Source organism: Arvicanthis niloticus, chromosome 20, assembly GCF_011762505.2.
Source record: "Arvicanthis niloticus isolate mArvNil1 chromosome 20, mArvNil1.pat.X, whole genome shotgun sequence".
Classification (NCBI taxonomy): Eukaryota; Metazoa; Chordata; class Mammalia; order Rodentia; family Muridae; genus Arvicanthis; species Arvicanthis niloticus.
Genome location: NC_047677.1, coordinates 41198631 through 41226202, shown reverse-complemented (window position 1 = coordinate 41226202; position 27572 = coordinate 41198631). Strand labels below are relative to the sequence as shown.

At 50.4% G+C, this 27572-nt stretch overlaps 1 protein-coding gene across 2 annotated transcripts; it reads left to right on the top strand.

The window, feature by feature from the left end:
* Col6a2 (collagen type VI alpha 2 chain) lies at positions 1 to 27572 on the top strand. 2 transcript variants are annotated; one of them, XM_034524018.2, is made up of 28 exons: positions 1 to 162; positions 7736 to 7884; positions 8012 to 8610; positions 8819 to 8839; positions 9636 to 9701; positions 10986 to 11039; positions 11134 to 11178; positions 11509 to 11535; positions 11704 to 11730; positions 11819 to 11863; positions 12259 to 12312; positions 12745 to 12807; positions 13385 to 13447; positions 13621 to 13710; positions 14217 to 14279; positions 14838 to 14900; positions 15347 to 15409; positions 15961 to 16023; positions 16500 to 16550; positions 16922 to 16957; positions 17294 to 17356; positions 18021 to 18083; positions 18309 to 18344; positions 18808 to 18853; positions 18988 to 19140; positions 19278 to 19730; positions 19826 to 19864; positions 23317 to 24229. In XM_034524018.2, exons 2-28 carry the CDS (start codon positions 7749 to 7751, stop codon positions 23610 to 23612), a joined length of 2778 nt encoding a protein of 925 aa, XP_034379909.1. In that variant the 5' UTR covers positions 1 to 162; positions 7736 to 7748; the 3' UTR covers positions 23613 to 24229. The 2 variants fall into 2 exon arrangements, with proteins under 2 accessions (XP_034379909.1, XP_034379908.1); XM_034524017.2 differs by lacking the exon at positions 23317 to 24229 and adding an exon at positions 26527 to 27572 and having other exon boundaries at positions 2 to 162.

The window sequence follows — 27572 nt, the reverse complement described above, 5'->3', positions numbered from 1 at the left end:
AGAGTTAAAGTGTTAAAGTGGGAGGCCCCTGGCTTGGTCCCCTCCCGTTCAGTCCCGGGCTGCGCCTGGGTCCCCTCCCTCCTACCCACTCGGCGCCCGCACCTCGGGCCGTCAGGACCCGGGCTGTCCTCGGAAGCACCCAAACGTCCTCTCCAAAGCCAGGTAAGCTTCTTCGCATGGTGTCCAGCCTGGACACCCGGGGAGAGGGGGAAGGAACAAGATTCAGGGGCTGCACTCAAGGGTCTAAGGTGAGCACAGTTCTACCCAAACCCGTGGTCCAGCCCCAGGTTCTAGTCTCCAGGAGGCCCCTAGGCCTCTGTCCCACAGAGTCTGGTTGGGGTGCGGGCTTCTTCTTACTCTGGACTCCAAATCTTCTCCTGATCACTGATGGACTGTATCCCCACCACCACCACCACGCTTACTTCCCCAGTCCTCAGAGTGCCTGGCATCTGATTAGACCCATGGCCATTTCTAGCAGGTCTGAGTTATCTCCCAAGGGTTAAAGGAACCTAATTTGCCTCAATGGGAAGACACACTGTGACTTGAACCTGGACACAGATCCGTGGTTAGTCTCTCTGCAGGCCCCAGGGAAGGGTCGTCTTCCTGGGGAAGGAAGGTAACAGCCACTTGAACTAGTTTCACAGATGGACTTCAAGGGTACTCTGTGGGCAGCAGAGAAGTCTGTCTCAGATCCCACCGGTGGGCAAGCCAGGTGCTCTCGAGGAAACACCTCGCCATCTCAAGGTGCTGCCACTGTGCTTAAGGAGAGACCAGGCAGGAATCATAAGATGAGGGTGGAGCCAGCTTTAATAAAGTCTGTCACTCTCTATCCTAGCCTTGGGACTCCCTTGGGCACTACCAGAGCACAGTGGGCAGCCTCAGAGACACCTCTCCTGTAGACAGCAACACAGCCCCTCGTGAAGCCCGTGTATTCTGGGGGGTATCCCCATGCTCACCCGAGGACATGGAGATAAGTCCCATAGAGGGGCATTTAAGGTCCAGATTAAGTTGCTGGGTTGTTTTTTTTCCAATTAAATAGTTCCGGCTTCAAGGCTAGCAAACACACAGCAAGGAAAAAAAGAAAAGGAGTGTTTGTGCCTTCATATCACACATCATCACAGGCGTCTGGCGTCCCTTCAAGGGAAGAGGTGAGGCCAGAGACTGGGCTTGGATGGAAGGTCCCAGGAACAGGTGATAGCAGACGGGAGGGGTTGAGCATGGGAGTTTAGAGCATCCATTCTTAACAGCTGTGCCTCAGTCTTGGAAACAGTGAAAACTTCCCAATGAAATGGTGCCGGGGAGCCAGCACAGTCCTTGGAAGAAGTAGTGGGGACTATTGCCACTTTGGGCAGCTTGTGTGCTGGGGTGGGTTCCTTCCTGTCCAGCAGTGACTTGTCAGCAAATCCAGTCAGCCCTTCTTTGGATAAGCCTCTGACTCTCAGAATCCAGGATGAGAAGGGGCTGTGGATTTTCACAGGCTCTGGTATAGGATGCCTGTCACACCCGCCCTCTAGAGGTGGTTCTGTCTTCTCATCCTAGAATAAGGTCTGACTTAGAAGCACCTACCAGTTTCAGCGAGCAGGGATTCTGGGGGACTCTAGATTGTTCACAGCCAGAGCACTGGGTTAAGACAATGCGGGAGAGCATGGTTTCTAGAATACAGAGGGTGAGTTTAAGGTGGTTTCTTCCTTTTGCATGGTTCCACACTTCAATTAGCCAGCCTTGCTGTGTCTCTTTTGCACACTCATGAAATCTAAAAACCTAGAGAACCCCCACAAATACAGATCGTGGGGTACTGCACATGAGCAAACCTAGGAACCCAGCCTCTGCCCTCGATACTAGCTGGTCCGTACTACAGTCAGCATCTCCATGGACTCCCACTGGAGATCCAAGACACAAATGCTAGCTAGACATGGGATAGCTACCTAGTCCACGCGGCAGTGGAATGGCTAGGGAGTGGGGAGCTCCCTTCTGAGGGGTCCAGGCTCCGCTCAGTGCCTGTTACCCCCGAGAGAAGCTGGGCGGAATGCATGCTGTCTGCTCTCTGCCGATCTGCCCATTGTGGTGTGCAAAGCTTGAGGTTAGTTCGACCTTAACTTTACAGCATTAGCTGACCACGGCCATATGCAGGTTTGTTGTAAGTTGCCTGGTTACAATTTTCTCATGTTCCTAATAGATGTTCTTTAAAAACAAAACAAAAGCAAAACCAAAAACCTACTTGGCTATACAGTGAGACCCTGGAGAGGGAGGAAAAGGACTAAATCAATCTCTCTCTCTCTCTCTCTCTCTCTCTCTCTCTCTCTCTCTGTGTGTGTGTGTGTGTGTGTGTGTGTGTATGACATAAAGATGGAGATGCCTCCAGGGTTTTGACACCAATGTCACCAGCTTACATTCTCATCAAGTGTGCATTGGGTCCCAAATTGCTTATCTTTTTTTTTTTTTTTTTTTTTGATTGGTTGATTTCATGGTGTGTGTGTGTGTGTGTGTGTGTGTGTGTACAACGTGCACACTCAAGCATCAGGGTCAAACCTAAGACAAGTTTCAGCTTACTTGCGCATGGTCGGCAAATGCTCCACCACTGAGCCACACCCCCAGTCCTCTGCTGCAGTTGTTGTTAATATTAAATAGATGTGTCAAACTGGTTATTAGGTTTCAACTTTCATCTGTAATTAGAGTTTTCTTCAAAAAAGGGATTTTGTTGGTCTAGCCAAATACTTGTGTTTTCTAAGAATTGGGTTTCATTTCATAGACTTTCTCCTTTTTTTTTTTTTTTCTAGTTTGTGTCTTACATGTCTTCTCTTCATGTCTATTATTCTCTGACAGTCACGGATTTAGTCTGTTGTGCCTTTTCTAGTCCCTTCAGTTGTGAACTAGGTTGCTGATCTGAGCTCTTTCTTGGTCCTGGTGTAAGTTCTTACAGCTGTGTGCCTCCTCTCTTAGAAATGATTTTGCTGTGTTTTAGAAATTTCTTAATAGTTTTCACTCATTTTAAGTGTTTTCTAACTTCCCTTGTAAATTTTTTTTCTTGTTGGTTGTTTTAAGAGCATGGTATTTAATTTCCACAATGCTATGGTGTCCCAGTTTCCCTTCGTTACTAACCTCTAACTTGGCTCTACTGCGATCTAAGATGTTCTTTACGGTGTCTGTCTTGGCAAAGCTATTGGCCTGGGTGTTTTGGTATCTCCCATTGCTGCAACTCTCTTCCCCTCTCAATAAAGTGACTTCCCAAGCACTTAAAGAGCCAGAACTTTATTCTCCATTTTTTCTCTGTCTCCACGTTGGAGTCATCCATTCAAAAGCAGTGATGCAACTGGAAAAAAACTGGACAGCTGCTGCATGCCTATGGAGGGTCGGCTCAGAAAGAGCCCAGGAAGGCCTCTAATTTATGTTTATGCTTCAGGCTGATTCTTGTCACAGAGGCTGTCTGTAGCCGTCAGGGTCAAACTTTAAAAACTGCAAATCATCATGGAGGCAAGGATTTTGGGTTCTAGAGTTACTCCATTATTAGATTCAAATCTCTGGTTTTCAGCAAACCACCAAAAAGAATGTGAAAGAAGAGTGAGACATTATCTAGAATGGAAGAGAAAATAATTGTCGTGTGTGTGTGTGTGTGTGTGTGTGTGTGTGTGTGTGTTATATCAGTAGATATATATCAGTAGATATATATAAGTCAGTAGATTTATATATCAGTATATATACAAATCAGTAGATTTATGTATCAGTATATATATATATATATATATATATATATATATAAAAATCAGTAAATTTAAATAAAGTATATAAGTAAGTACACATATATATTGATACATATATCAATATATATGAAGAAAGAAAGGGTGAATACGAGACTCAGTGGTAGAGTGCTTGGCTAATAAAGAGAAGAAATAGATCAATAGCACCTGTATGTGAGATCAGCCCATTGGTAGGTCTACTAGACAAAGACTTTAAAATAATATCTTTAAAATGCGTAAAGAACTAATGGAGGAAATAAAGGATGATGGGAAATAATTTACAGATAAAGTGAAAGTGTCACTGAGGTGCCAGGAAAAAAAAAAAACTAAAAATAAACCCAAAATGTGTGAAAAGTACAGACTTGAAATGAAAATCTTACTAGAGAGAGTCTGAGGCATATTTGAGCAACCAGAAGAGCGGATCGGTGAACTTAAGATGGAATGAGGGAACCTGTCAAGTCTGTGGAGCAGAAAGAAAATTCTTGAGAAAAGTGAATAAGGCCTCGGAGGGCCACAGAGCATCATCAAGAACAACACATGCACTATGGGAGACCCAGAAGAGACTCAGAAGAGAGAGCAAAGGGGGTAAAGACCATCTGGGGGTGGCAAACTTCACAAACTTAAAGTTTCTTTGCTATAGAATTGAAGAAACGGATCTATTTAAAATGTTAGTTGTAAGGATGGAGAGATGGCTCAGCAGTTAAGAGTTAAGATGGCTGCTCTTCCAGAGAGTTCCAGAATCGATGCCCAGCAACCACATAGCAGCTCATTGCAGTCTGTAAACTCCAGATCCAGGGGATTGAACACCCTCTTCTGGCCTCCACAGGTACCAGGCACACACGTGGTGCACGTACATCTATGCAGGCAAAACACCCATCCACATAAAGTAAAAATAAAGTAAACATTTTTTAATATATATTAGTTATGTTTTGAACTGGTATATGGCCAGCCTTCTGTATTCACTTTTCCCACATGCATAACTTCAGTCACAGATTGAACATGAAGCTGGGCCTGTACTGAGTGTTTACAGACCTTCACTCCCTGTGGGTGTCTTGAAAATGTCGCATGACACATATTTATATAGAATGTCCATTGTGGTTGACATTAAGAGCAACATAGAGGTAATTTCAGGTATACAGGAGGATATGTAGAAGCTACGTACAAATAGTATATTATTTTACAGAAGGCAGTTAAACATCAGATTTTTCTGTCTATAGGAGGTCCTTGAGCCAGATATTGAGCTTCCAAGAGGCACTTATATGAAAATGGAGTTTTAAAAATTATGTGTGTGTGTGAGTATGTATATGTGTGTGTGCATGTATATATGTGTGTGTGTGAGTGTGTATATGTGTGTATGTGTATGTGGGGGGTGCATGTGTGTGCATGTGTGTGTATGTATGTGTATATATGTGTATGTGTGTGTGGTGTGTGAGTGTGTATGTGTGTGTGATATGTGTGAGTATGTGTGTATGTGTGTGTATGTGTGTATATACGTGTGGTGTGTGCATATATGTATATATGTGTGCATGTGTGCATCTGTATGTGTGAGTGTGTGTATGCATGCATATGTGTGTATGTGTACATATATATATTTGTGTGAGTGTACATATGTGAGTGTATGTGTGTGGGGGTGTGCATGTGTGTGTATGTGTGTGGTGTATGTACATGTTTGTATGTATGTGTGTGTATGTGTGATATGTGTGGTGTGTGTGTGTGTGTGTGTGTGTGCGCGCGCATGCGCTCGCGCGTGCATGCATCTGAGTACAGGTGCCCACAGAGGCCAGAAAAGAGCATTAGATCCTCTGGAGCTGGAGTTACAGAAAGTTGTGAGCCACCCAACATAGATACTTGGGTTTTCTTGCAAGGGCAGTACACTTTCTTAACACAGAGCAATCTCTGCAGCCCTAGAATGGGATTTTATGATATTGGTAACTGAAAGGGGTGGGGTCAGAGATATTAAACTTGGAGAATTTTTATGTCATTAAATTGGTACACATTCAAATAGTTTCGACCTTAGGAAACAAATAGTGTTCTCAGTAAACACACACACACACACACACACACACACACACACACACACCAAATACCAAAGAAATGAGAAGAATATTTAACATTTCACCATTCAAATAACCATTCAGACACACATTCAAATGGTTATTTGAAAAACTGGGAACACGAATGTGTATAGCATAGAAAAATGGATGAAAAAATGGGGGACACCCTTTGTAATTTCTTTTAACAAAATTGGATTAAACTCTGCAATCGAGAGACAGAGATTGGCAGAGTGGACTTTACGAAAAACAACACAGCCCCACTTTGTGTTCTTTGCAAGAGACTCACTTTAGATCTAAAGAGAAAAAAAAAAAAAAAAGGTTACCAGTGCCGTAACGGGAAAAGATATCCCATACAAACAACCAGAGAGAGAAGGGGAAGCTATGCTAACATCAGACAAAGCAGACCTTAATTTAAAAATACAGAAACAAAGGGCATTATATATCAATGGGAGGCCTGATACCTCATGGGTATCACAGTTCTAGGATTATTCCCACCCAGGATATTCCATCAAAATGTTTGTGATTTTTAGTTTTGCTTTATGAGATGGGGCCTTTTCCTATATAGCTCAGGCCTGCCTTGAACTCTTGAGCCTCCTGCCTCCATCTCCCGTGTGCTGAGATCACAAACATACCAACATCGTTTGCACAGCATCCTTTCACTGTTCAGCGTGCTTTGTTGTTGGAAGACTTCATTAGTATTATGAGTACCAGGGGGTAAAAATTGAAGGTTATCTTGGAACAACTGCAGCCGTCTCTATAATTGTCAATGAATATTTTCTTTTCCTTTAGGTGTTTCCTGAAGTTTGTTGTTGCTTTTGATTTCCTATGCAGATAGTTTTAGAATTCTCATTACAAGTTAGATTTCCCAACTGGTGGACTTCACATACTTCACATAGGTGTGCCTAATTAATTCTGTTTTCCTGGTGATACGTGGCTTTCATGATCTTCCACACAAGGTCCTTCTGTCATTCCTTTGTTTCTTCTGAGACCACCTGTCTTTTCAGTCACTGTCTTTTATGCTTATATAGCTTTCCATGTTCTGTTCTCTGTCCCTTGGATGTTCTTACCATCTGTATCAACAATTGCTGGGGTATAGTTTATCTCATCTTTTTGGAATTAATTTATTTGTTTGAGACAGAATCTTGCTATGGAGCCCCAGCTGGTCTTGAACTCGTGGCTCCAGTCTCAGATGCCCAAATGCTGGGATTACACGTGTGTGTGTGTCCTACCTGATTTCTCCCATCCTTAATACCAAATACACTGTTCACTGACTCCACTCATTTTTCAAATATAATAATATAACATCTGAAACCTTGAATACCTTCTCTGACCGATGCAATTTCCCAGATAACAGGTTTGGATACAGTCTCCCAGGGAGCACAATCACCCTCATTCTAGAGCATCTGTGTTACTTCTTGTCTAGAGGTCTCGTTGCACCCACAGTGGGCAAAGGGCTGCCCTCAATCTCCTAGCATCTGATTGAAAGTCGTACTAAAAATCAATGTGTCTGACTAGACCTGACTCCACTTAGCCCATACCGATGCCCCATGTGAAGGGAAACCAAGCTACAGGGAGAGGGATATCCCCAGGGTCCTGCACGAAGGCTAGGACTGCCTGAGTGAGATAGGCATGTTTCTCCTTCCTCCTGTTCCCAGTGAAGATCCTGGAGCAGGATGTGTGAAGAGACACTGCTCCCTGGTGTCCCCAACTATGGGAACCATCTCTGACTTCAGAGAACAGAGGAGAGCTGGATGTCTGAATCCAGCCTAGAACTGAGCTCTGCAGACAGCAGAGAGTTGGAGAGGCATGATTCCCAGGTGGCTGGGGGCGGGGCAGCAACATGGGGCAATTCCTCAAGGGATTACAAGCTATGTGCATCCCACCCCAGAAGGGCAGTGATGTATATTGGAGGAGGGGTGTCTATAATGGTCTCTCCTCTTATTACAGGACATCAGGGCACATGACAACTATCAAGATGCTCCGGGGTTCTTTTTCTGTGCTCCTGCTTGGGGGGCTCTTGGGGGTCCTCCATGCCCAGCAGCAGGAAGTCATCTCACCTGACATCTCCACCACTGACAGGAACAACAACTGTCCAGGTACCTGGATGGGGCTCTAGAGTTCTGGGAGAGAGTGGTACTCATAGGGTAAGGGTGGGCTCACATCATAGCCCCCACTGGGCATGCCCTGACACATCCAATGCCCACCCTGCTCCCCCACCTCCAGAGAAGGCTGACTGCCCAGTCAACGTGTACTTCGTGTTGGACACCTCGGAGAGCGTGGCCATGCAGTCCCCCACAGACAGCCTGCTTTATCATATGCAGCAGTTCGTACCGCAGTTTATCAGTCAACTGCAGAATGAATTCTACCTGGACCAGGTGGCCCTGAGCTGGCGCTACGGTGGTCTACACTTCTCGGACCAGGTGGAGGTGTTCAGCCCACCAGGCAGCGACCGGGCCTCCTTCACTAAGAGCCTACAAAGCATCCGCTCCTTCCGTAGGGGCACCTTCACTGACTGTGCGTTGGCCAACATGACGCAGCAGATCCGGCAGCACGTGGGCCGGGGTGTGGTCAACTTTGCTGTGGTCATCACCGATGGCCACGTCACGGGCAGTCCGTGTGGGGGCATCAAAATGCAAGCCGAGCGTGCCCGTGAGGAGGGCATCCGGCTCTTCGCCGTGGCCCCTAACAGGAACCTAAATGAACAAGGCCTGAGGGACATCGCCAACACCCCTCATGAGCTCTACCGCAATAACTATGCCACCATGCGGCCTGACTCCACTGAGATTGACCAGGACACCATCAACCGCATAATCAAAGTCATGGTAAGCATCTGTGGTTCAGGCAAAGGCTAAGAATGTTGCCCACCCACCAGTGTGGTCCCAGTCAGAGTTCAGTGTGTCCTTCTGTGAATAAGGCAGTCAAGGGGCATCAGGGTCAAGCCCTCTCATGTCCATGATCCCCACCCAGACTCAGAAGGTGGCACACAAGTCCCTAGGCTGAGGCTAATCTGGGTCTCTCTGTTTTCTGCAGAAACATGAAGCCTATGGAGAGGTGAGTTGCCTGTCTCTACACCACAACCTATGCTACCTGGTGGCAACCAAGACTGTTGACCTGGCGGAGGACCAACACCCCACTCCTGGTTTCCCAGGGCCTTGCTTGAACAGACCAGAGCAGCAACAGGATTGAAGTCCACCTGCTCTGTTGGGCCTGAAACTCTTGAGCCTGGGTGAAACTTCAGTCTCACCAGTCAAACCTAGGCTATTTAGTTACTCCTTGGGACAGGGGGGAGGCTGGTATAGCTTTATCTATCAGTCACATGACTTCTGAAGAAATTGAGTCATGTAGCAGACTTGGGAAGGTGGGGGTTAGTTCAACCCAGACTAGAAACCATGTGCCTGTCTTGGGGTCCTACAGCCTTGGAAGGATCTGTGTCCCTGTGGGATAGGGCACGAGGTACCCAAAGTCCCTCCCTACTCCTTCTGTGGAAACATCCAACCTAGAACAGCTACTTAAAAGGGGGCAAGTCAGTCCCTATAATATAAATGGTGCCTAGCCGTGACTAGAGCTCATTGGTTCTTTTTACTGTCTGTCATTGTTTGGCTCAGCCTCGCTTATCCAGAATGTTTAGCTCAGCCTCACTTATCCAGAATGTGGCTCGATGGTTTGTCTAAATGCTGGCTCCCATTTGTCTAGTGCCCTATATCTGATCCTTCACTTCAGCTCTGCTTGTCTGTATGGGTGTTTGGGGACTTCCTCTGAGAGTCCAAGGTTATACCTGTCCCCAGTCCATACCCAACTGGGGACCTGTCCTACCAACCTGACCTTCTGTCCTTCTACCTCATTTCAGTGCTACAAGGTGAGCTGCCTGGAGATTCCTGGACCCCACGGACCCAAGGGTTACCGAGGACAGAAGGTAAGATGCTTGGTGACTACATGGCCTGTGTTTCAGGAAGCCCCTGCGTGAATTCCACATTGAAGGCCAGCTGGCCATGGATGGCCTTAACACTTCCAAACTTGGAGATACTAAAATTCCAATTTTATTCATTTCCCTTTGGATGATATTTTGAGATTAGTAGGAAATAGTTTAAAAACTATTAAGATATACCACTTAAAATACATTTGTGAAGTAAGCAAGCGTGCTTGCCCGGGGAAATAATATACATAATACATTTCTGTCAATGACATGGTTTTTTATTAATATGAGGCATCCATTTAGAAGCTGACTGAATTCTAGGTTTTAAGGACTATGTTTGGAACAGTTGCCTGACATTTTTCTAACAACAGAGGTGCATAAAATAAATCCTTTCCAATCCCACTATCATGGTGTCTGAAACTAAGGATGCATGTGTCAGAAACCAGAAGGGTAGGAAGAAGCTGAGACCAGTCACTTGAAGTGGCTTTTGCTAGTGCAGTGAGGGCTTCTACAGCAGTGGATGGCTGGTGAGATGTCTCCTGCACCAGCTGTCCCTGGCCACAAGAATGCCCACCCTGTGACATCTGGGAATGAATTTGAATTTGCCGCTCAGAGCTACCTTACCACTCATACAGCGGAGCAGTGATCTGGGCCTTGGGAGGCAGATGCCACAGGGTCTTCTAGGCAGAGTGCACCAGGAAACTCACCAGGATATCTGTCCACTTGTCCTGCTTGATTTCCCCGCTCCTCTCTCTTTTATCTCATGGTTTTTCCTTTCTCCTCCGTCCTTTTGTGTTTAAAGTGAAAGAATATTAATAAGCAAATTCATTGATTTAGTAAGCCCCTGATATAAGGTTAAACTTTAATTCCTAAGGAGTCTAATTGTAGATGGTTTTGCTAAACACCCAGTCTTCCTAGTTCCTTCAATCCATGCCTTACCTGTGCCCATCCCACTCATGAGGATTTCACGGCCCCATGAGTGCCAGGCTGGAAGCATCAGCTGTGGTCGGGGCTGTGGTACAGAGATCTCAGTGTCAGTATCCCCTGATGAGAAGCTGCTCTGCCCATTTTCAGTGTGGCATCATGGAGAGCTGTCTATCAAGGCTCAGAGAAGAGAGTCATCAGAGCCTGGTGGGGGCCACCAGGGCCCTCTGGGGAAACTGATCCCATTCCAAGATGTTCCAGCCTGGCGAGGGACCAACAGCTTTTGCTATACTGCCTCTCCCAGGAAATGACAGAGTTCCCATGCCTCAATTTACCCTTTCCCTCATCCTCTACTTTTAGGGTGCCAAAGGCAACATGGGTGAGCCAGGAGAACCTGGACAGAAAGGACGACAGGTAAGGTCCCCACAATTCTTCTGGCTCCTGACCCCTGGATTTGACCCCTGCTCCTAGGGCTGGAATCACGCCCAACTTTGTTCTTTCTTCACAGGGAGACCCTGGCATCGAAGGCCCCATCGGATTCCCAGGACCCAAGGCAAGTTTCTTACCCAGGGCTGGGATGGGGGAAGGGCAAGGGAGGGAGGGAGGTCAGTTTGGGGGAAGTTTCCCATGCTATCCAGTCCCAGTTGCCAAAGAAGAGAAACACCTCTACAGTTTGAAGGTCACCCCAAAACTATGTATCCAGTCTGACCCCTCCTCTGTCAAGCATGTTTTCAGAACCAACATGATTTCCAGGCATGATGCAGCCACTGTGTGCGCCCTCAATGCTGGGTCTTGGCTGTCCCTCCCACTTGTTTATCTGGGGCTTCACTGCACCTGCTGACATGCATTTGGTAACCCTCTTGTCTTCTCCTTCTGCCTTCAGGGTGTGCCTGGCTTCAAGGGAGAGAAGGTAAGTCATGATGTTCAACAGGACACGGATAGCCACCCCGGACAGCCTGTCAGGAAGTCTTAGTTCTGCCCCCATATTTGTGCCAAGTGTCTTTGTTTGCACCCCCAAAGACAGCAATGTCTGTGAAGCTTGGGACCCCAACCAACACTTTGTTTTCCTCCCGCACAGGGTGAATTTGGATCGGATGGTCGGAAGGTAAGTCTGAAAGGATGGGTATGCCCTGCCCTGCTGCTCAGAAGGAAAAAGAATCGGGACTCACTAGCGCTTTTTCTTTTGTCTCCAGGGAGCACCTGGCCTAGCTGGCAAGAACGGAACAGACGGACAGAAGGTAGTCACCAGTTCTACCCGGCAACCCCTAGCCCCACCCCTAGCCCCACCCTTAGCCCCACCCTTAGCCCCACCCCTAGCCCCACCCCAGCTGCCAGACACCCAGACACCGCTATACCCCCTACATGCACATAATTATATTCACACTGGTATAGATGCATAAATATACAAAAATACACATAAGTAAGGACATTCCACGTCTGTGCACCTGGCCTGGTCCTAGGATTCTGTCCCCATGGAGACAGAATGAAGCAAAATGGGAATCACCTCACCTTTCCGTGCTCTGTCTACAGTGCAGACAACATAGACATTGTCATACAAGGGCCAGAGTGGTATTGTCAACTGACTTGCATGGACCCCAGATCTACAGTCTGATATTCCGTCTTCTCCTTTCAGGGCAAACTGGGTCGCATTGGGCCTCCTGGTTGCAAGGGAGACCCCGGAAGTCGGGTGAGTAACTTCCCCATCCTCCCTGCCTATCACATGACATGAGACGTCACTCGGGAGACATGAATACTATGCAGAGTTGGAAGCAAGTCTTTGGATTCTCTCTTCTGCCTAACTTCTCCCTGCTTGACCCTCACCCATGTCTGGAGCTCTGCTAGCCTTGGGGTCACAACCCCCACCCTTAGGAGCCTATGAGCCAACCCTTGGACATGGATGGCTGCCAGACCAGGTGAAGCTCATGGCCCTAGGCTGGAAAGTTTGATGACCAGGCTTAGGCATGGCTCTTGTTAAGCCAGGATCTCACAGCCAGAATGAGCAGCACTTCTGGGGTCCCTGTTCTGTGTCAGTGTTCCTAGCTTGAAGGGAGCATAGCCCACCTATGGCAGCATTTAGCAGGGACTCAAACAACCCAACAACCTTTCTCACCTCCCACAGGGCCCTGATGGATACCCCGGAGAAGCTGGAAGCCCGGGTGAGCAAGGAGACCAGGGTGCCAAGGTAAGGACTTAGCCGGATAAAGCTTTAGAGATTGGGCTGGGTCACCACCCTCAGGAATCCCTGCAGTGGGCGGCCCCTTTGTCAGCTTAGATTAGGGTGAGGGGACATCCCAGGCTAAAGCCTAGCAGGGAGGTCCTGGCCTCACACTCACTATTCAAGAGCAGGGTCACATGTACCACAGCTTGCCCACCTCCCCTTCCCAGCTTGCAGAGACCTTGAAGGAAGCTCTAGTCACTGTCCACAGCAGTTTCTAGTCCTTGAGGCCCTGGTGACCTTTTGCCCTTGGTAGCCCTAGACCTTTAGCCACAGGGTAGGTGTCCCTTTCCTTTCTCCCTTGAGCCCTTACCTAAGGCACATCCCAATCTGACCAGTTCCTCACAAAGGGCTCCTTTCCCAGAGACTCCAGCAGACTTTACACTGGGCTCATAGGTTGGTCTTTTGGGCACGTTGACAAGGCCTTCCCCCATTATGCCTAGAATCCTGTGTGTTCCAAGAACATAGGGGAACTTAGATGGTCCGGCCCCACTGCCCATTAACTGGCCATAAACAAAGCTGATGTCACCTCCAACTCTTCCAGGGGGATTCTGGCCGCCCAGGACGCAGGGGACCACCAGGAGATTCTGGAGACAAAGGAAGCAAGGTGAGTCCCTGGCCTGCTCGCTGGGGTTGCCCAGGATACTGTCTTATGCCCTCACGGAATTGGGGTGGTGGGGGAGGGATGGGGAGCCAGGCTAAGGGAGCCATCATGCACTAGATCCTGCATGTTCCTCCGCCATGTGCCCGGCCATGTTGAGTTGTCCCTGCCTTACACAGGGATATCAAGGCAACAACGGGGCTCCTGGAAGTCCTGGAGTGAAAGGAAGCAAGGGAGTACCTGGCCCCCGTGGACCAAAAGGAGAGCCTGTGAGTTTATCCTGCACCCACACAGCCTTTGCCTCTCTGCCCGGACCAGGCTCCTGCTTCAGGCTCCTTTGTGTCACCACCTCAGGCAGCGGAGCTGAGGAGACGCCATTGACAAATGGCACTGGGGATGTGCAAAGCCTTCTATTCCCAATCAGACCTTCCCCTAGCCCCCTTCAAAGATCCCCCAGGGCTGAACTCAGGGTAGGGACCTCACCCCAGGGCTAATCCTTAGAAGAGACAGTCTGAGGAGAGCCAGTCAGGGAGGGAACAGTCCAAGCCACATCCTAGTCATTGGCCAGGACTTACAGCTCAACCAGAAACACCTACACACCTGAGTCTTTGACTGGGGCAAAACCGACACGGCGGCAGTGTGACGATAGAGCCACAGCCTGAGACGGATATCAGGAGGGACTTACCAGGCCCAAGGTCCCCAGAGTCCTAAGGGAGAGCTGGACCAGAAGTGGCCCACATGGCCCTCCCAGCAGTGACATTCCTCCTTTATCCAGGGACGCAGAGGAGACCCCGGGACCAAGGGCAGCCCAGGCAGTGATGGTCCAAAGGGAGAGAAGGTATGTTACTCTAAGAAGCAAGGGGTTCTGCTCTGGAATGTCTCCATAAAGCTGGTGAGCCAGTCCCATCCTCATCCCCCAGAAGAGGTCTTACCACTAACAGGGGTGGGTGGGGGTCCCTGTACTGTCTGAGAAGGTAAGGCTCAGACAGGCAGGCTCCCACTCCCAAATGTCCCTGAGGCTTCTGGAAGGGCACCGCCCATCCTCTGCATGCCGCGTATAGCGACAAAGGCTGCACACTGGACCGTTTGTAGCATCTCCACTGCAGACGAACACACTCCTAGAGACTCCCATTGCCACAGCTCTCAAGGATGCTAGTGAAGGAGCCTTTCTCTGAGCTGGTTACAGTCCCTACCACAGAGTGGCCTCAGCAGGACTGAGGCTGTAGGTCTGGAGAGTCCGACTGTTCTGACATATACCGATGGATGCCTTTGTTCTGAGGGGTTGAAGAGCGTGTTTCTCTAACCCTATCCTCACACCCCGCAATACTGCATCTGGAAGGGATGGTTCAGAATTGTTCCTCGGCCCAAACTTTACCAGATCTCTGTCTCCTCACAGGGAGACCCTGGTCCTGAGGGGCCACGAGGCCTGGCTGGAGAAGTTGGCAGTAAAGGGGCCAAGGTAGGCTGGGCAGAAGGTGACAGATGCCAGGGCGGAGGGATACACCCAGGACAGGAGGTGGCAAAGACAAGGGCGGAGGGATACACCCAGGACAGGAGGGGGCAGAGACCAGGGCGGAGGGATACACCCAGGACAGGAGGTGGCAGAGATCAGGGCAGAGGGATACACCCAGGACAGGAGGTGGCAGAGATCAGGATGGAGGGGGCTACACCCAGGACAGGAAGTGTGTGGAGAGAGGGAGCTGGAGGGACCTGTGCCCAGTACAACACGCCTCACTTAACTTTCTCACAGACCCAGCCAAGGCAAGACCACTGCAGGGTAGTGGGCCCAATGAGGCTTGATCCCATCCTGAACCACAGCACCCCAGGGCTGATGTTAGGACTCTGTGGGTACCATATTATGGCCACAGCACCCCATCCTCTTACAACCATCTTCTCTCTTTGCAGGGAGACAGAGGTTTGCCTGGACCCAGAGGCCCCCAGGGGGCTCTTGGGGAACCAGGAAAGCAGGTCAGTATGGGGACACTTGAAGCCTTGAGGCCGGGAGATAACCCTGTCCTCAGACTCCCACCCACCCCAACCCTGTTCTCAGCTCTAACCATTGTCCACCCTGCCCTCCACCCCTCCCACCTGTTCCCTACCTTGGCCATGACTCTCCATCTTCCCTCTTCCCCTAACCTTTCATCCACTCCCCACCCTGCTCCTTACCCCCATCCACTCCTCACCTGCCCCCTGATCTCCCCACTCCTCTCTCTCCAACTCTCTACCCACTCCACACTCTACCCCAGATTTCCAACCTCTTACCACCCTGCTTCCCAAAAGTCCTTCCTACTTCCAACCCTGTTCCATAAACCCCCACTCTGCCCCCAGACCCCCCTACCCACTCCCCATCCTACTCAATACAAACACTTGCCTACCTACTCCCTACCTAGCCCAGTCCCTAGCCCCAGGCAAGGTGGCGACCTTGCTGCCAAGACCCGCCATCTTCTCAGAGTTGACCCAATCAAGGTCATTACTATTTCCGGTGACTAGGCCAGCTTTGACTCCTCTCTTGCCCTCAGGGATCTCGGGGAGACCCTGGTGATGCTGGGCCTCGAGGAGATTCAGGACAGCCAGGCCCCAAGGTATGTCCCTCCCGCTTGGCAATATGGGATGGGGTGCAAGGCAGTTGCCTGTGGAGGTGTCCACCAAGACGGTGGCAGGAAAACCTTGGGATCTTGAAGGAGAGAGGCCTCCCTTGGGCCTCCTATTCCCAGCTCCCAATGAGACTAGCCAGGGCAGCGAGGCTGGGCCTCTGAGACTGGAGAGCAGGAGACCATGCAGCCTCTCTTCTGCCCTCGCCGGTAATGACCCGCCTGGAAAGATGGCAGGGTCCTGAGGGATGGACAGCCATGTGGGTACTGCATGGTCCCCATGGCCTCTCTAGCGTATGCCACAGGCCCTGGGTTATCTGGTACACTGTTCACGTACACTCCATTCCAGAGGTGGGCAAGCAAGGCTAGCCTCACAGCCTCTCTTCCCAACCTACACCAAACACCCTGTACTTTTTGGATTTTTCCTTCTCATCAGCCATTCTGGCTAACTCAACCTTCCCCTTCAGGGAGATCCTGGAAGGCCTGGATTCAGCTACCCAGGACCCCGAGGGACACCCGTAAGTCTGGCATGGGACAAGAACTCCCTAGAAAAGCCTTCAGGGGGAGGGGCAAGGCTCTTGAAGTTCCTCCATGTGGGACTAGGGATAGGGAGGGGGTGGGAATCACCTGTCACTTGGTGCAAAGGTAGATCCAGCCAGCAGCAGGAGATACCCGGGGTCAGACGTGGTCCAGGACTGGATCAGCATGGTTCAGCATTGTATGGGCTCAGTGGCCTTTACCTGAGGTGTGTGTGTGTGAGCTCCTATGTGAATTTTGATATTCAGGAAATCATGAGGGGGTGATCTTAGCTCCAAGGTGGGCTTCTCTGCCTGTCACAGACTTGGGGTCTGTGGCCGAGCAACCTGACAGACCTTTGTTTGCTTCACAGGGTGAAAAAGGCGAGCCCGGCCCACCAGGCCCTGAGGTACTTAGACGTCTTATCCTAATCCGCCTTTTTCTGCTGGAGTTGTACAAATCCTGCATGCCTCGTCCACTGTGGGAATCATCTTCTGGTCATTTCCTTGCTCGGCGACTGGTCACATGGGCCTCCTGGCTGGCCTTTAAGTGGTGGTAGCTCCTGCGCTGTTTCTTTTTCCAAACAAAACCCAGGGCTTCTCTAAAAATGCCCAGCATCCTTAACTCTGCATATGGTTTCTGTGGCACCTCTGAATCCCTGCTAGTCTGAGGAAGGTCTCATAGTGTGGGGCTGGGGTGTGTATATTACCCATCGCCCATGGCTAATGTGTGTCCTATGTCATAGGGAGGCCGAGGAGACTTTGGTCTGAAAGGAGCACCTGGACGGAAGGGAGACAAAGGAGAGCCAGTGAGTGTCACCGTCCTATGTCCTGGGCAATGGGGCTGGCACATGAGGAGAGCCTAAGATCACTGAGGAAATATCCAGCCTGCTTGGCACCAGGCCCTTGAAGAGAATGGTCAAGCTCAGAAGCCTCCTCTGTTCTTCACACCGTCCTCAGCCAGCACCTCCTGTTAGCTCATTGGCACAGGCTAGACCCATATCATGTCCATTTCCATATCTCTGGCATCATCAGGTATGCTGATGGTCATGTGGGTACATGAAGGATACAGAGGGCAAGACAACACATATAAGGGTGGATAGCAGATGTGGCGGGAGGACAGATGGGTGGGGTTGGCAGTTCACTGAAGGGATGGTTGGTGGGTGGACAGGTAATGGATAGATAGGTGGGCAGATTGGGCACATGAGAGTGCCCAGATGGCCATTGGATGTCTCAGTGTGACTTATCCCAGCATTATCTTTGAGTTCCTTGATGGCCTTCTACTCTCTCTTGCTCTGATAGTGACTGCTCAAGACATTGCTAGGGTGGTGTCAGACTTGGGATGGAGTGGGTGACGCAGTACTTCATGTCCACTATACTCCTAGCAGAGACAGAGAGATCAATACTCCTATGGAGGGGAGAGACACCTCCCCCCCAGAACCATACTGAGCCTACTTCCCTGTTTCTCCTCAGGCTGATCCTGGTCCCCCTGGTGAACCTGGCCCTCGAGGACCAAGAGGAATCCCAGGACCTGAGGTAAGCCCACCTCTGTTCCTGAGGTAAGCCCACCTCTGTTCCTGAGGTAAGCTCACCTCTGTTTCTGAGATAAGCCCATAGCTCCCAAGCTAGCAAGGCAAATGTATGTTGACCATCCTGGTTCTGGCCTTAGAGGACCCATGGGTCAGTATGTACTGGGTGGTGGCATCGGAAACAACTTGGACTCAGAAGCCTCACCTCTAACTGCTGTCCTTTGTCCTCCAGGGAGAACCCGGCCCTCCAGGAGACCCTGGTCTCACGGTAGGTGTCATCAATTGTGGAATCAGAATCCTGTTTATGAGTGTCCTTCTCCTTTAAAAATCAGAGTCCAAGAGCATCAAGCAGAGAGGGTTAGCCTGTGCAAAGTCAGAGAATGAGCTCAGAGAACAAAGTTAGTAGGCCTAAGGTCAAAGGTTAAAGTCAACAAACAGGTTTGATGTTGGCAGAGACAAGGTCAGAAGATGAATCAAGGTTGCCAAGAGTTAAGTCCAGTTCAGAGGGCAAAGTCAGCAGTGGTCAAGTTGGCAAGGACAAAGCCATAGGAGAGGGGTCACTGGGTGTAGTTGGCATGGGTAAGGTCAGAGGGCAAAGTTGGAGATGTGTGTAACCATCTCTATATATGGCCATGGTCATTAGCAGACATAGGGTGAGGGATTCCTATGGAAGCCCTGAGGAAACAGTAGGTATGCCCTGCCTAAATGCACCCATGGGGGTTGTGTTTCAGGAATGTGACGTCATGACCTATGTGAGAGAGACCTGTGGGTGCTGTGGTAAGTTAGCTTAGCACATCGGAATGTGTGCATGGCCGCCGGAGGGATGGATCACCCCAGTATCTCTGGCCCTGGACCCTAAACATCTTCACACTCCCTACTCACTAATGTTGTTATCCTACACACCCTTCCAGACTGTGAGAAGCGCTGTGGTGCCCTGGATGTGGTCTTTGTCATCGACAGCTCCGAGAGTATCGGCTACACCAACTTCACCTTGGAGAAGAACTTTGTCATCAATGTGGTCAACAGGCTGGGCGCCATTGCCAAGGACCCCAAGTCTGAAACAGGTCAGTGAAAACCTAGAAGGTCCGCCGAGGTAGAAACCAGAACCCTACTTCTATCCAGAATCAAGGCTCTGCCACATACCCAATGATTCATTCTAGGTGGCTGAGCCATGGTGGTCCACATTGTTGTTCTCTTGTAGGCACACGTGTGGGTGTGGTGCAGTATAGCCACGAGGGCACCTTTGAGGCCATCCGGCTGGATGACGAGCGAGTCAACTCCCTGTCCAGTTTCAAGGAGGCTGTCAAAAACCTCGAATGGATCGCGGGTGGCACTTGGACCCCCTCTGCCCTCAAGTTCGCCTATAATCAGCTCATCAAAGAGAGCCGGCGCCAGAAGACCCGGGTGTTCGCAGTGGTCATCACAGATGGGCGCCATGACCCCCGAGATGATGACCTCAATCTTCGGGCACTGTGTGACCGTGATGTCACCGTGACAGCCATCGGCATCGGGGACATGTTCCACGAGACTCATGAGAGCGAGAACCTCTTCTCCATCGCCTGCGACAAGCCGCAGCAGGTGCGCAACATGACGCTGTTCTCTGACCTGGTGGCCGAGAAGTTCATCGATGACATGGAAGACGTCCTTTGTCCGGGTGAGTGATGGGACCCAGGCCTTTAGCCCTAGAAGGCTGGCTACTGAGAGCCCAGCAGGAACTAATAGAGACCTGGTCTCTTTTCTCTCTTCTAGACCCCCAGATCGTGTGTCCAGAACTTCCTTGCCAAACAGGTAACCGGGGTACCTGAAACCCTAATCCCAGGCAGGCAGAGCAGCCCAGCATCCTTCCCGTTCTAACAGGAATTGTGAAGCTTCAAGGGTTTGTCAATGTGGAGGAATCTCCTTAGGGAGAAACCCTTGAAGTTCACCCCTGGCATGGTAGAGTCAGAGGCTCAGGGTGAGGACTGGCTCCTGAAAGCATGTAGTACCATCCTGAGCCCCTGCAGGGTACCATCAGGGCAGAGACTGCTGGCCTGGCAGTGCTTGGCTCTTGGCCATTAATCAAAAAGGCATTTCAGCACCAAAAGGAGTCTCTTCCAAGAATCTGAAGTCTCCCTACCACTGGGTGGTCTCCTTTTGGTTCACAGAGCCAGGCCCTCCCTTGCCTTTCTTTCATTCCTGGACTTCCACGGGCTCTGTTGTGGGCAGACATGGCTAGAGCCATCCACTTGCTAAGGTCTGGCAAGCTCTGGTCAAAAGATAAAGCCCTAAAACCCACGGGCTGAATTGGCTGGTGTTAGACATCTGGAGAGAGGCATCATGATCCCCACAAGCAGTTGATAGCTTTGCTTCTAACCCTGCAGCTGCCTTTGTGGCCTTCATAGGAAGAGACTGGAGTAAGAGCTGCTACTCCCAAGGGAGGGTGGGAGGTGTTCTTGCTGTGCTATGCTGAGGGTCTCTGATATTGCCTCCCCAAGATGATACTGCAGAGTACCTGGACAAGAGCCTCAGAAAGATATCCTAGCCCCCCCCCCCCCAGGGCTATTCAGTCCCCTCTGCAAGCCCTACTCGTCCAGAAGTGTTAAATAGGGGCTGGGCCAGTTCTGCATGGTGGGGCTACTGTGGAGATGGACCACAGGCGGTAGTCCTCATAGCCTGCACTGTGCAGCTACATCTTCCTGCAAAGCCTCGGCTATACCTTGATCCAAAGACACCTTGTCCAAAGACAAGGTGGCCCACTGAACATGTGCACAGGCTCAGAGCCCACCTGACGGAAGGGACCATGTGGCCTGGGAGTCAGAGTCTCACATTGTTCAAACAGAGATCACTACCAAGAAAACACTCTCAGGGCATGCCTTGACCTCAGCCACCCAGTCAAGGTATATGGGAAGGGTTGTGTGGGGCTCCAAGCACTGGCTTTCAAGTTGCCAGTTCTGGGATCTGTCAAAGACTAGGGGCCGTGTCTGCAGCGAGACCTTACAGCTGTATCTTCAACCCTGGCTCCTGGCCCCTTGACTGGGCTCCTAGGTGAAGCTGTACTTCACCTAGTTGGGTAGGTGATAGTACCCAACTATAGCCCAGTACTGTAGAGCCTTAAGTGTGGTTTGTATAGGGGAGACTGATTCCACAGATGGCTCCACCCCCTCCAGCACAGAAGCCAGACCTTGATCCCCGAGTCTTTCTCCTGATCACAGTCGGAAAGGTTCAAGTTTCTACTCTTTTGACAAGTTGTGCGGCTGTGGCTTCCTGGGGCTGTCTTTATGGAGTAGCAAGTTCTGCCTTGCAGTTGTTGAGCTTCCGTGTCAGGGAAGAAAGGTATCGAGCTTGTCACATGCTTGCTCTGTTGGCGATGCCTTGTGAGGCTTCAGTAGCTATGAAAGCAATGTTCGTTTGTGTTGATTTTCTGTTTACTGAGTAAACCGTGTATCTCTGAGGCAGAGCCATTGACTCGTGGGCCACCTCAGTTATGGCTGCTGGATTTGAGTGCCTTGTGTCCTACGGAGAGTCCTTCTATGTTCAAAGAGCTGTCTCTACATCCTCCTTTCTGGTGACATCTGTGTCTGGATTGTATAGGGTGATGCTGGTTGATAGGATATAGAGGTTCCAGAATGGGGTGCTGGGTCAGATAGTTTCCCACTTTGGACACACCAACTCTGGAGGGTGGCAAGATCAAGAGGAAATAGGAATCTCAATTTGTTCTGAGGCCTTAGGACTCCACGAAGCATAGCGGTCCTTACAAGATCCCGCCCACATTCTGCATCTCCCTAACATCCTTCTACTGACCTTTCAAAGCATATTTGCATTTACTGTTATGTGAAATTTCAAGGTAAATTAGACATGGTGATAGGGTAGGGGGCGCATAGTGACCTTAGATGGTGTCATTATAAACAAGGTTCTGGGTGAGCATTTCTGATACAAATATGGTGTCAACAACACTCCCAACTCTGACCTAGCCCTGACCTTCTGAGTTAAGTAGCTGCTAGCCTTGTCTACCCAGAAGCCTGGTTACCTTGGACCTGCCTCAGGCCAGGGATGGTGTCCATCATTAAGGACTACTGAGTGTGCCTGAGAAGCCCAAGACGATAGGAAGAAAATTGGTAATGACCACAGTACCAAAGACTGTAGAGAGATCTGAGTATGGAGTATGGAGATGAAGAAGAACCTCCAGAGCTATTCTCAACCTGTGGGTTTCGATCCCTTTGGTAGCTGATGACCCCTTCACAGGGGCCACGCGAAACTATAGGAAAGCACGGGTATTTACATTATGATTCGTGACAGCAGTAGAATTACAGTTGGGGAGCAGCACCTAAATGATTTTATGGTTGGGGGTCAGCACAACATGAGGAAATGTATAAAGGGTTTCAGCGTCAGGAAGGTTGAGGACCACTGCTCTAGAGCATCTCCCAGGGAGGCCCAAGGTCCTGGCCCTGTGATGGACACATCTGAGTTTCCTCATGCTGCCTTGGTTACCAGGGAAAAGGGAGTGAGTTGGGCCATGACATCTGCTGAGTCATAGTCATACCCTTCCACCCCAGCAGACACTGTGAGCCGGAAAGAGAAAATAGTGAGAGAGAGAGAGAGAGAGAGAGAGGAGAGAAGAGGGGGGATAAAGAAACAAGGAAAGAGAAATAGAGACAGAGAAAAAAGGAGGAGCAATAACAAGCAGAAAGGGAGGGAGAGAGACAGAGACACAAAAAGAGAGATGAGGAAGAAAGGGAGAGAGAAGGGAGAGAAATATGAGGGAGGGAGAGATGAGAAAAGCAGGATCTTGCTCTCCCTTGGCGCCTGTACCACTAAGTCTTAGACTCTCATGGACAGGTCCTAGAATAGCAGATCATAACTCTGGGACCAAAAGGTTAGCATCGTGGTTTTGTCTGTGGGTGCTGTCTGGAGCTGGCTCTTCCTGGGGATGTGGAAATGCAGAACCAGTGGGGAAACTTATAGCACTTGTGCACATCTCTCAGTTGGGCCTGGGTGCTAATGCTCTGGGCTGAGTTTCTCTAGAGTTCTGTGGATTCCCCAGAACTGCTACTGGGCTGTCTCCTTGGCTGTACTGCTTGCTCTCAGCTTCTTTAGCCCTGCTGGCTTCCTGCCTAGGCTAGACACCATCACCGCTCCATCCTCCCATCTCCTACTTGTCTCTTTGGCCCCAACTACTGTCCATGGTCTGAGGCCTAAGGAGGGCTGGAGGCCAGCCACACGCGCTGGACCTCCTAAAGTCTTCTCTGGACACTCCATTGCAGATGAACCATGGCCTGGGACCAAGCCCCCGGTCACCTTCCTCCGCACGGAAGAGGGTCCGGACCCCACCTTCCCCAAGACCATCCCCCTGATCCAGCAGTTGCTAAACGCCACGGAGTTCACACAGAACCCAGCTGCCTACTCCCAACTGGTGGCTGTGATGGTCTACACCGCCGAGAGGGCCAAGTTCTCCACAGGGGTCGAGCGGCAGGACTGGATGCAGCTGTTCATTGACACCTTTAAACTGGTGCACAGGGATATCACAGGGGACCCAGAGAGCGTGCTGGCACTCTGCTAAAGCCTTGGCTTTCACTGTGGCCAGGTAGCCAGAGCTAACCCCTCATTTCTTAGAGATTCCCAGGGCTGTCGCCACAAGCTGGGGCCTTAGGTAGTGGGAATCTAGGAACCTGCCCTCCCACTCCTGAGTCCAGAAGTCTAGAATCTTATGTCTTTAATATGATACTCTCTGAAGGGTCCCTCCTACTTCCTCCAGCCTCTGGTAGAGCTTCCACCCTTGGCTTGTGGGCACACCTCTCCAGCATCACTTCTATCTTCCCATAGACTCTTTTCTTTGTATCCCTTTGTCCCTCCTCCTCTTCCACCTCCTCCTCCTCCATCTCCTCTTTTTCCTTCTCCTCTTCTTCTTCCTCCTCTTCTTCCTCCATCTCCTTTTCCTCCTCCTCTTCCTCTTTCTTCCTCTTCTTCCTCCTCCCCTCCTCTTCTTCCTCCTCCTCCCCCTCTTCCTCTTCCTCTTCCACCTCGTGTTTTTCGTTTTGTTTTTAGAGACAAGGTTTCTCTGTATTAGAGCCTTGGCTGTTCTGGAACTTGCTTTGCAGGCCTGGAGCTCACAGAGATCTGCCTGCTTCTATTCCGCCCCACCACCCCCAGTGCTGGGATTAAAGGCGTGCACTGCCACGCTCTGCTTTGCTTTGTTCTTTTTTTTTTTTTTTTTTAAACAAGGACATCAATGATTGAAGGCCCACCTTAAGCCCCAGAAGCTCACATGTGACAAAGGACTATACCATCAGGATTATATTAAGGTTCTTGAGATGTACATTTCTGGGCATCTTTCAGCAGAGCATGCCACCTCAATCCAGCTGAGAAGCCCTGTGTTTGAGACCATATGGGGGTGGTGCTTTTTGAATACTTAGGGAGGTCCCCCTCTCCTGGTCCTGTCTGGGCCCCATGTTTGGTGTCAGGTATGTGATCATGGCTCATAGAAACCATGGGACTGTAACAAGAGCCTTCATGCATCTCAGCAACTGTCATATCCATTAGGTCAAAGTCCCGGTGTGCCCCAAACACCAGGCTGTGGGCCCAGCCTGGTCTCTGTATATGAAGGCATGTTGAGGATAGTGTATGACAGGCAGAATTTTTGATACCCTCAGCCACCTGACTAAGAACCATAAAGGCATCCTCTTCCAATATAGGGAATATCAAGGGACCCATGCAACGTCACTAGCCACCAAGGCAAGTTCATGAACCTGGCATGTTCTGACTGAGCTCAAGGGAACCTCATCAGGTTGGACGGATGTCCTTGACCCCATCTGTGTCCCCTTCTCCCAGGGTGAGGCTTATCCTCCTGGGAGGGTGACATCCCAGAGCAAGATGGGACTAGTCTCTCTGCTGTGAGGTCACAGGTAGAAGGAAACCCCACAGAAATGGAGCACAGAGCCCACCCCCCACCCCCTGAGTCCCCAGACTCCCAACTGCTTGTGTATTTTCATGAGAGTCCCCTGGTCTCCTCCAGACCCTGTAGATGGACAGTGGTCAAGCCAGCAGCCCTCACTGTCTGCCTGCCTCTGGGTTTCATGGTAATAACCGCAAGGGGGTTGGTCAGTTATGAGGAGCTAGGAAATCCAGCTGTCCCCCCAAATTTTCTCGACATCCTGAGCAGATTCCAGGGATGGTGGACAATAAATAAGATATGTGGCTAGCAAGCTCAGTAAGAGAGACCCTGCCCGTCAGGACCACTACCTGATGCGGGGGCTCAGACTCAGAGGTAGTGAGCGATTGTAAACGTTTTATAAAAAGATGAAACCCGTAACAATTCACTGCTGTGGTCAAATGGCAAGTTGGGCTTGCATACACTGGGATGGACCCTCACACACAACTGGAGTTGAGGGGAAGGAAGGAGTGAGGCACAGATGGGGTAGGGGTGGGGTAGGTACTGTGGCAGCCGGGTTTCACCTCAGCCTTCTTGGTCATACATGACTGGAGTCAGGCTGTTCTTAATGTGATTTCCTGGGGTCTCAAATGCCTGGTGGGCTGAATTCATCTTCCCCAAGGGAGAGCCAAGATGAATGTCTGCTGAATAGATAGCAAGGCCCTAGGCTCCTGTGGTCTCTGAAATGTGTATGTGTGTGGTCTCAGCTCCCATAGTGCTATGTGTCTGGGCTGGTGGCTACTCACCAGGGGGAAGGGGAAGGCACCTCTTGGTAGCATTGAATCCACCATGGTCCTGCCTGGATTGCTTCAGCCATACCAAATATATATATATATTTGGTATATAGCAGTATACCAAGGTTACAGTGAGTGCCTGGATACATGGGTCCTTCCTCTTTCAGGGAGATATATGGTTCAGACAGCCCAGGTGACTCAGAAATAAATGGCCCCTAGGAGAGGGAGTCAGGTCCAGGGGCCTTATCTCTCGCTCTCTTTTTTTAAGATCTATTTATTGTATGTATATGAGTACACCGTCACTGTTTTCAGACACACCAGAAGAGGGCATCGGATCCCATTACAGATGGTTGTGAGTCACCATGTGGTGGCTGGGAATTGAACTCAGGACCTCTGGAAGAGCAGTCAGTGCTCTTAGCCACTGAGCCATCTCTCCAGCCCCAGGAGCCTTATCTTGACCTTCCCACCAGAGAGTGGCCTTTATGTGACTAACTGAACCTTGGGCTGAGTGGATTTAGGGCTATTGAGAGTCCCAGATTGATGGAGGGTAAGACCATACTTGGTACAAAAGATGAATCTTCTGGCTTCTAGCCAGATCTCTAGTCCTCTAGTTTGGGGGCATTTAAGAAAAAGTCTCAGGGAACAGTAGACATACTCCCAAGGAGCTGCTCTGTTGAGGCCTCCATTGGTGACTGGGTGAACCTCCAGAGTCCCATGACCTGGGATCCAATAAGCAGGTTGTGTGCAGAGATGATGAGTGTCAAGCTGGCCACCCCTTGCCTGCCTGGGCCCACCTTACATCTTCCCTGCAGAGCTCTATGTGGCACAATGCACACAACGGCCCGTGGACATTGTCTTCCTGCTGGATGGCTCGGAGAGGCTGGGTGAGCAGAACTTCTACAAGGCACGGCGCTTCGTGGAGGAGGTGTCACGGCGCCTGACTCTGGCAGGAAGGGATGATGACCCGCTCAACGCCCGCATGGCCCTGTTGCAGTATGGCAGCCAGAATCAGCAACAGGTGGCCTTCCCGCTGACCTACAATGTGACCACCATCCACGAGGCACTGGAGAGAACCACCTACCTCAATTCCTTTTCTCACGTGGGCACGGGCATTGTGCATGCCATCAACAACGTGGTGCGGGGGGCGCGGGGTGGGGCACGGCGTCACGCAGAGCTGTCCTTCGTCTTCCTCACGGACGGCGTCACGGGCAACGACAGCCTGGAGGAGTCGGTGCACTCCATGCGTAAGCAGAACGTGGTGCCCACCGTGGTCGCTGTGGGCGGTGATGTGGACATGGAGGTGCTCACCAAGATCAGCCTGGGTGACAGGGCCGCCATCTTCCGGGAGAAAGACTTTGACAGTCTGGCCCAGCCCAGCTTCTTCGACAGGTTCATCCGCTGGATCTGTTAGCACCACCATGCTTGGCCATCTCTTGACCATCTCCCATCCGTGGTGCTAATAGGACCCTAGCCCTGCCGGTCCCAGCTAGACGGTACACTTGGGTCTTTCTAGAAAGTGAAAGCCCTTCTCCCAAAGTCAGGACAGAAGGACTCTGAACCCAAAGCCCCTTACCTACTTTCAGCTCCCTTGGCTTCCCCTCCCCACGTCTCCATCCTACCTATACCTTGCCCTTAAGCACTGGAGGATCCCAGAGTCTTCCCGTTGCCTGTTTCCCACAGCCTCTGTCTCTCACTTCCCTTTACACTTGATGCATCCGCTAGTCCCTTCTGAAGGCTGTCTGCTGCCAGTCCTGCCCAGGGCCCTGTCTTTCTCTGCCCATTATTTCCTGTCTCAGGAGATCAGACCTGAGAGCTCCTTGTCACATACCCCACGGCCCAATAAAGGTTTTTGAGCCTC

Bases quoted from the DNA above. Each gene is read 5' to 3' on its own strand.
- Col6a2 (XM_034524017.2), top strand. From the start codon at position 7,749: ATGACAACTATCAAGATGCTCCGGGGTTCTTTTTCTGTGCTCCTGCTT. The intron at 11,179-11,508 runs GCAAGTTTCTTA...TTCTGCCTTCAG, and splicing joins TCGGATTCCCAGGACCCAAG to GGTGTGCCTGGCTTCAAGGG. The intron at 14,901-15,346 runs GTAGGCTGGGCA...CTCTCTTTGCAG, and splicing joins TTGGCAGTAAAGGGGCCAAG to GGAGACAGAGGTTTGCCTGG.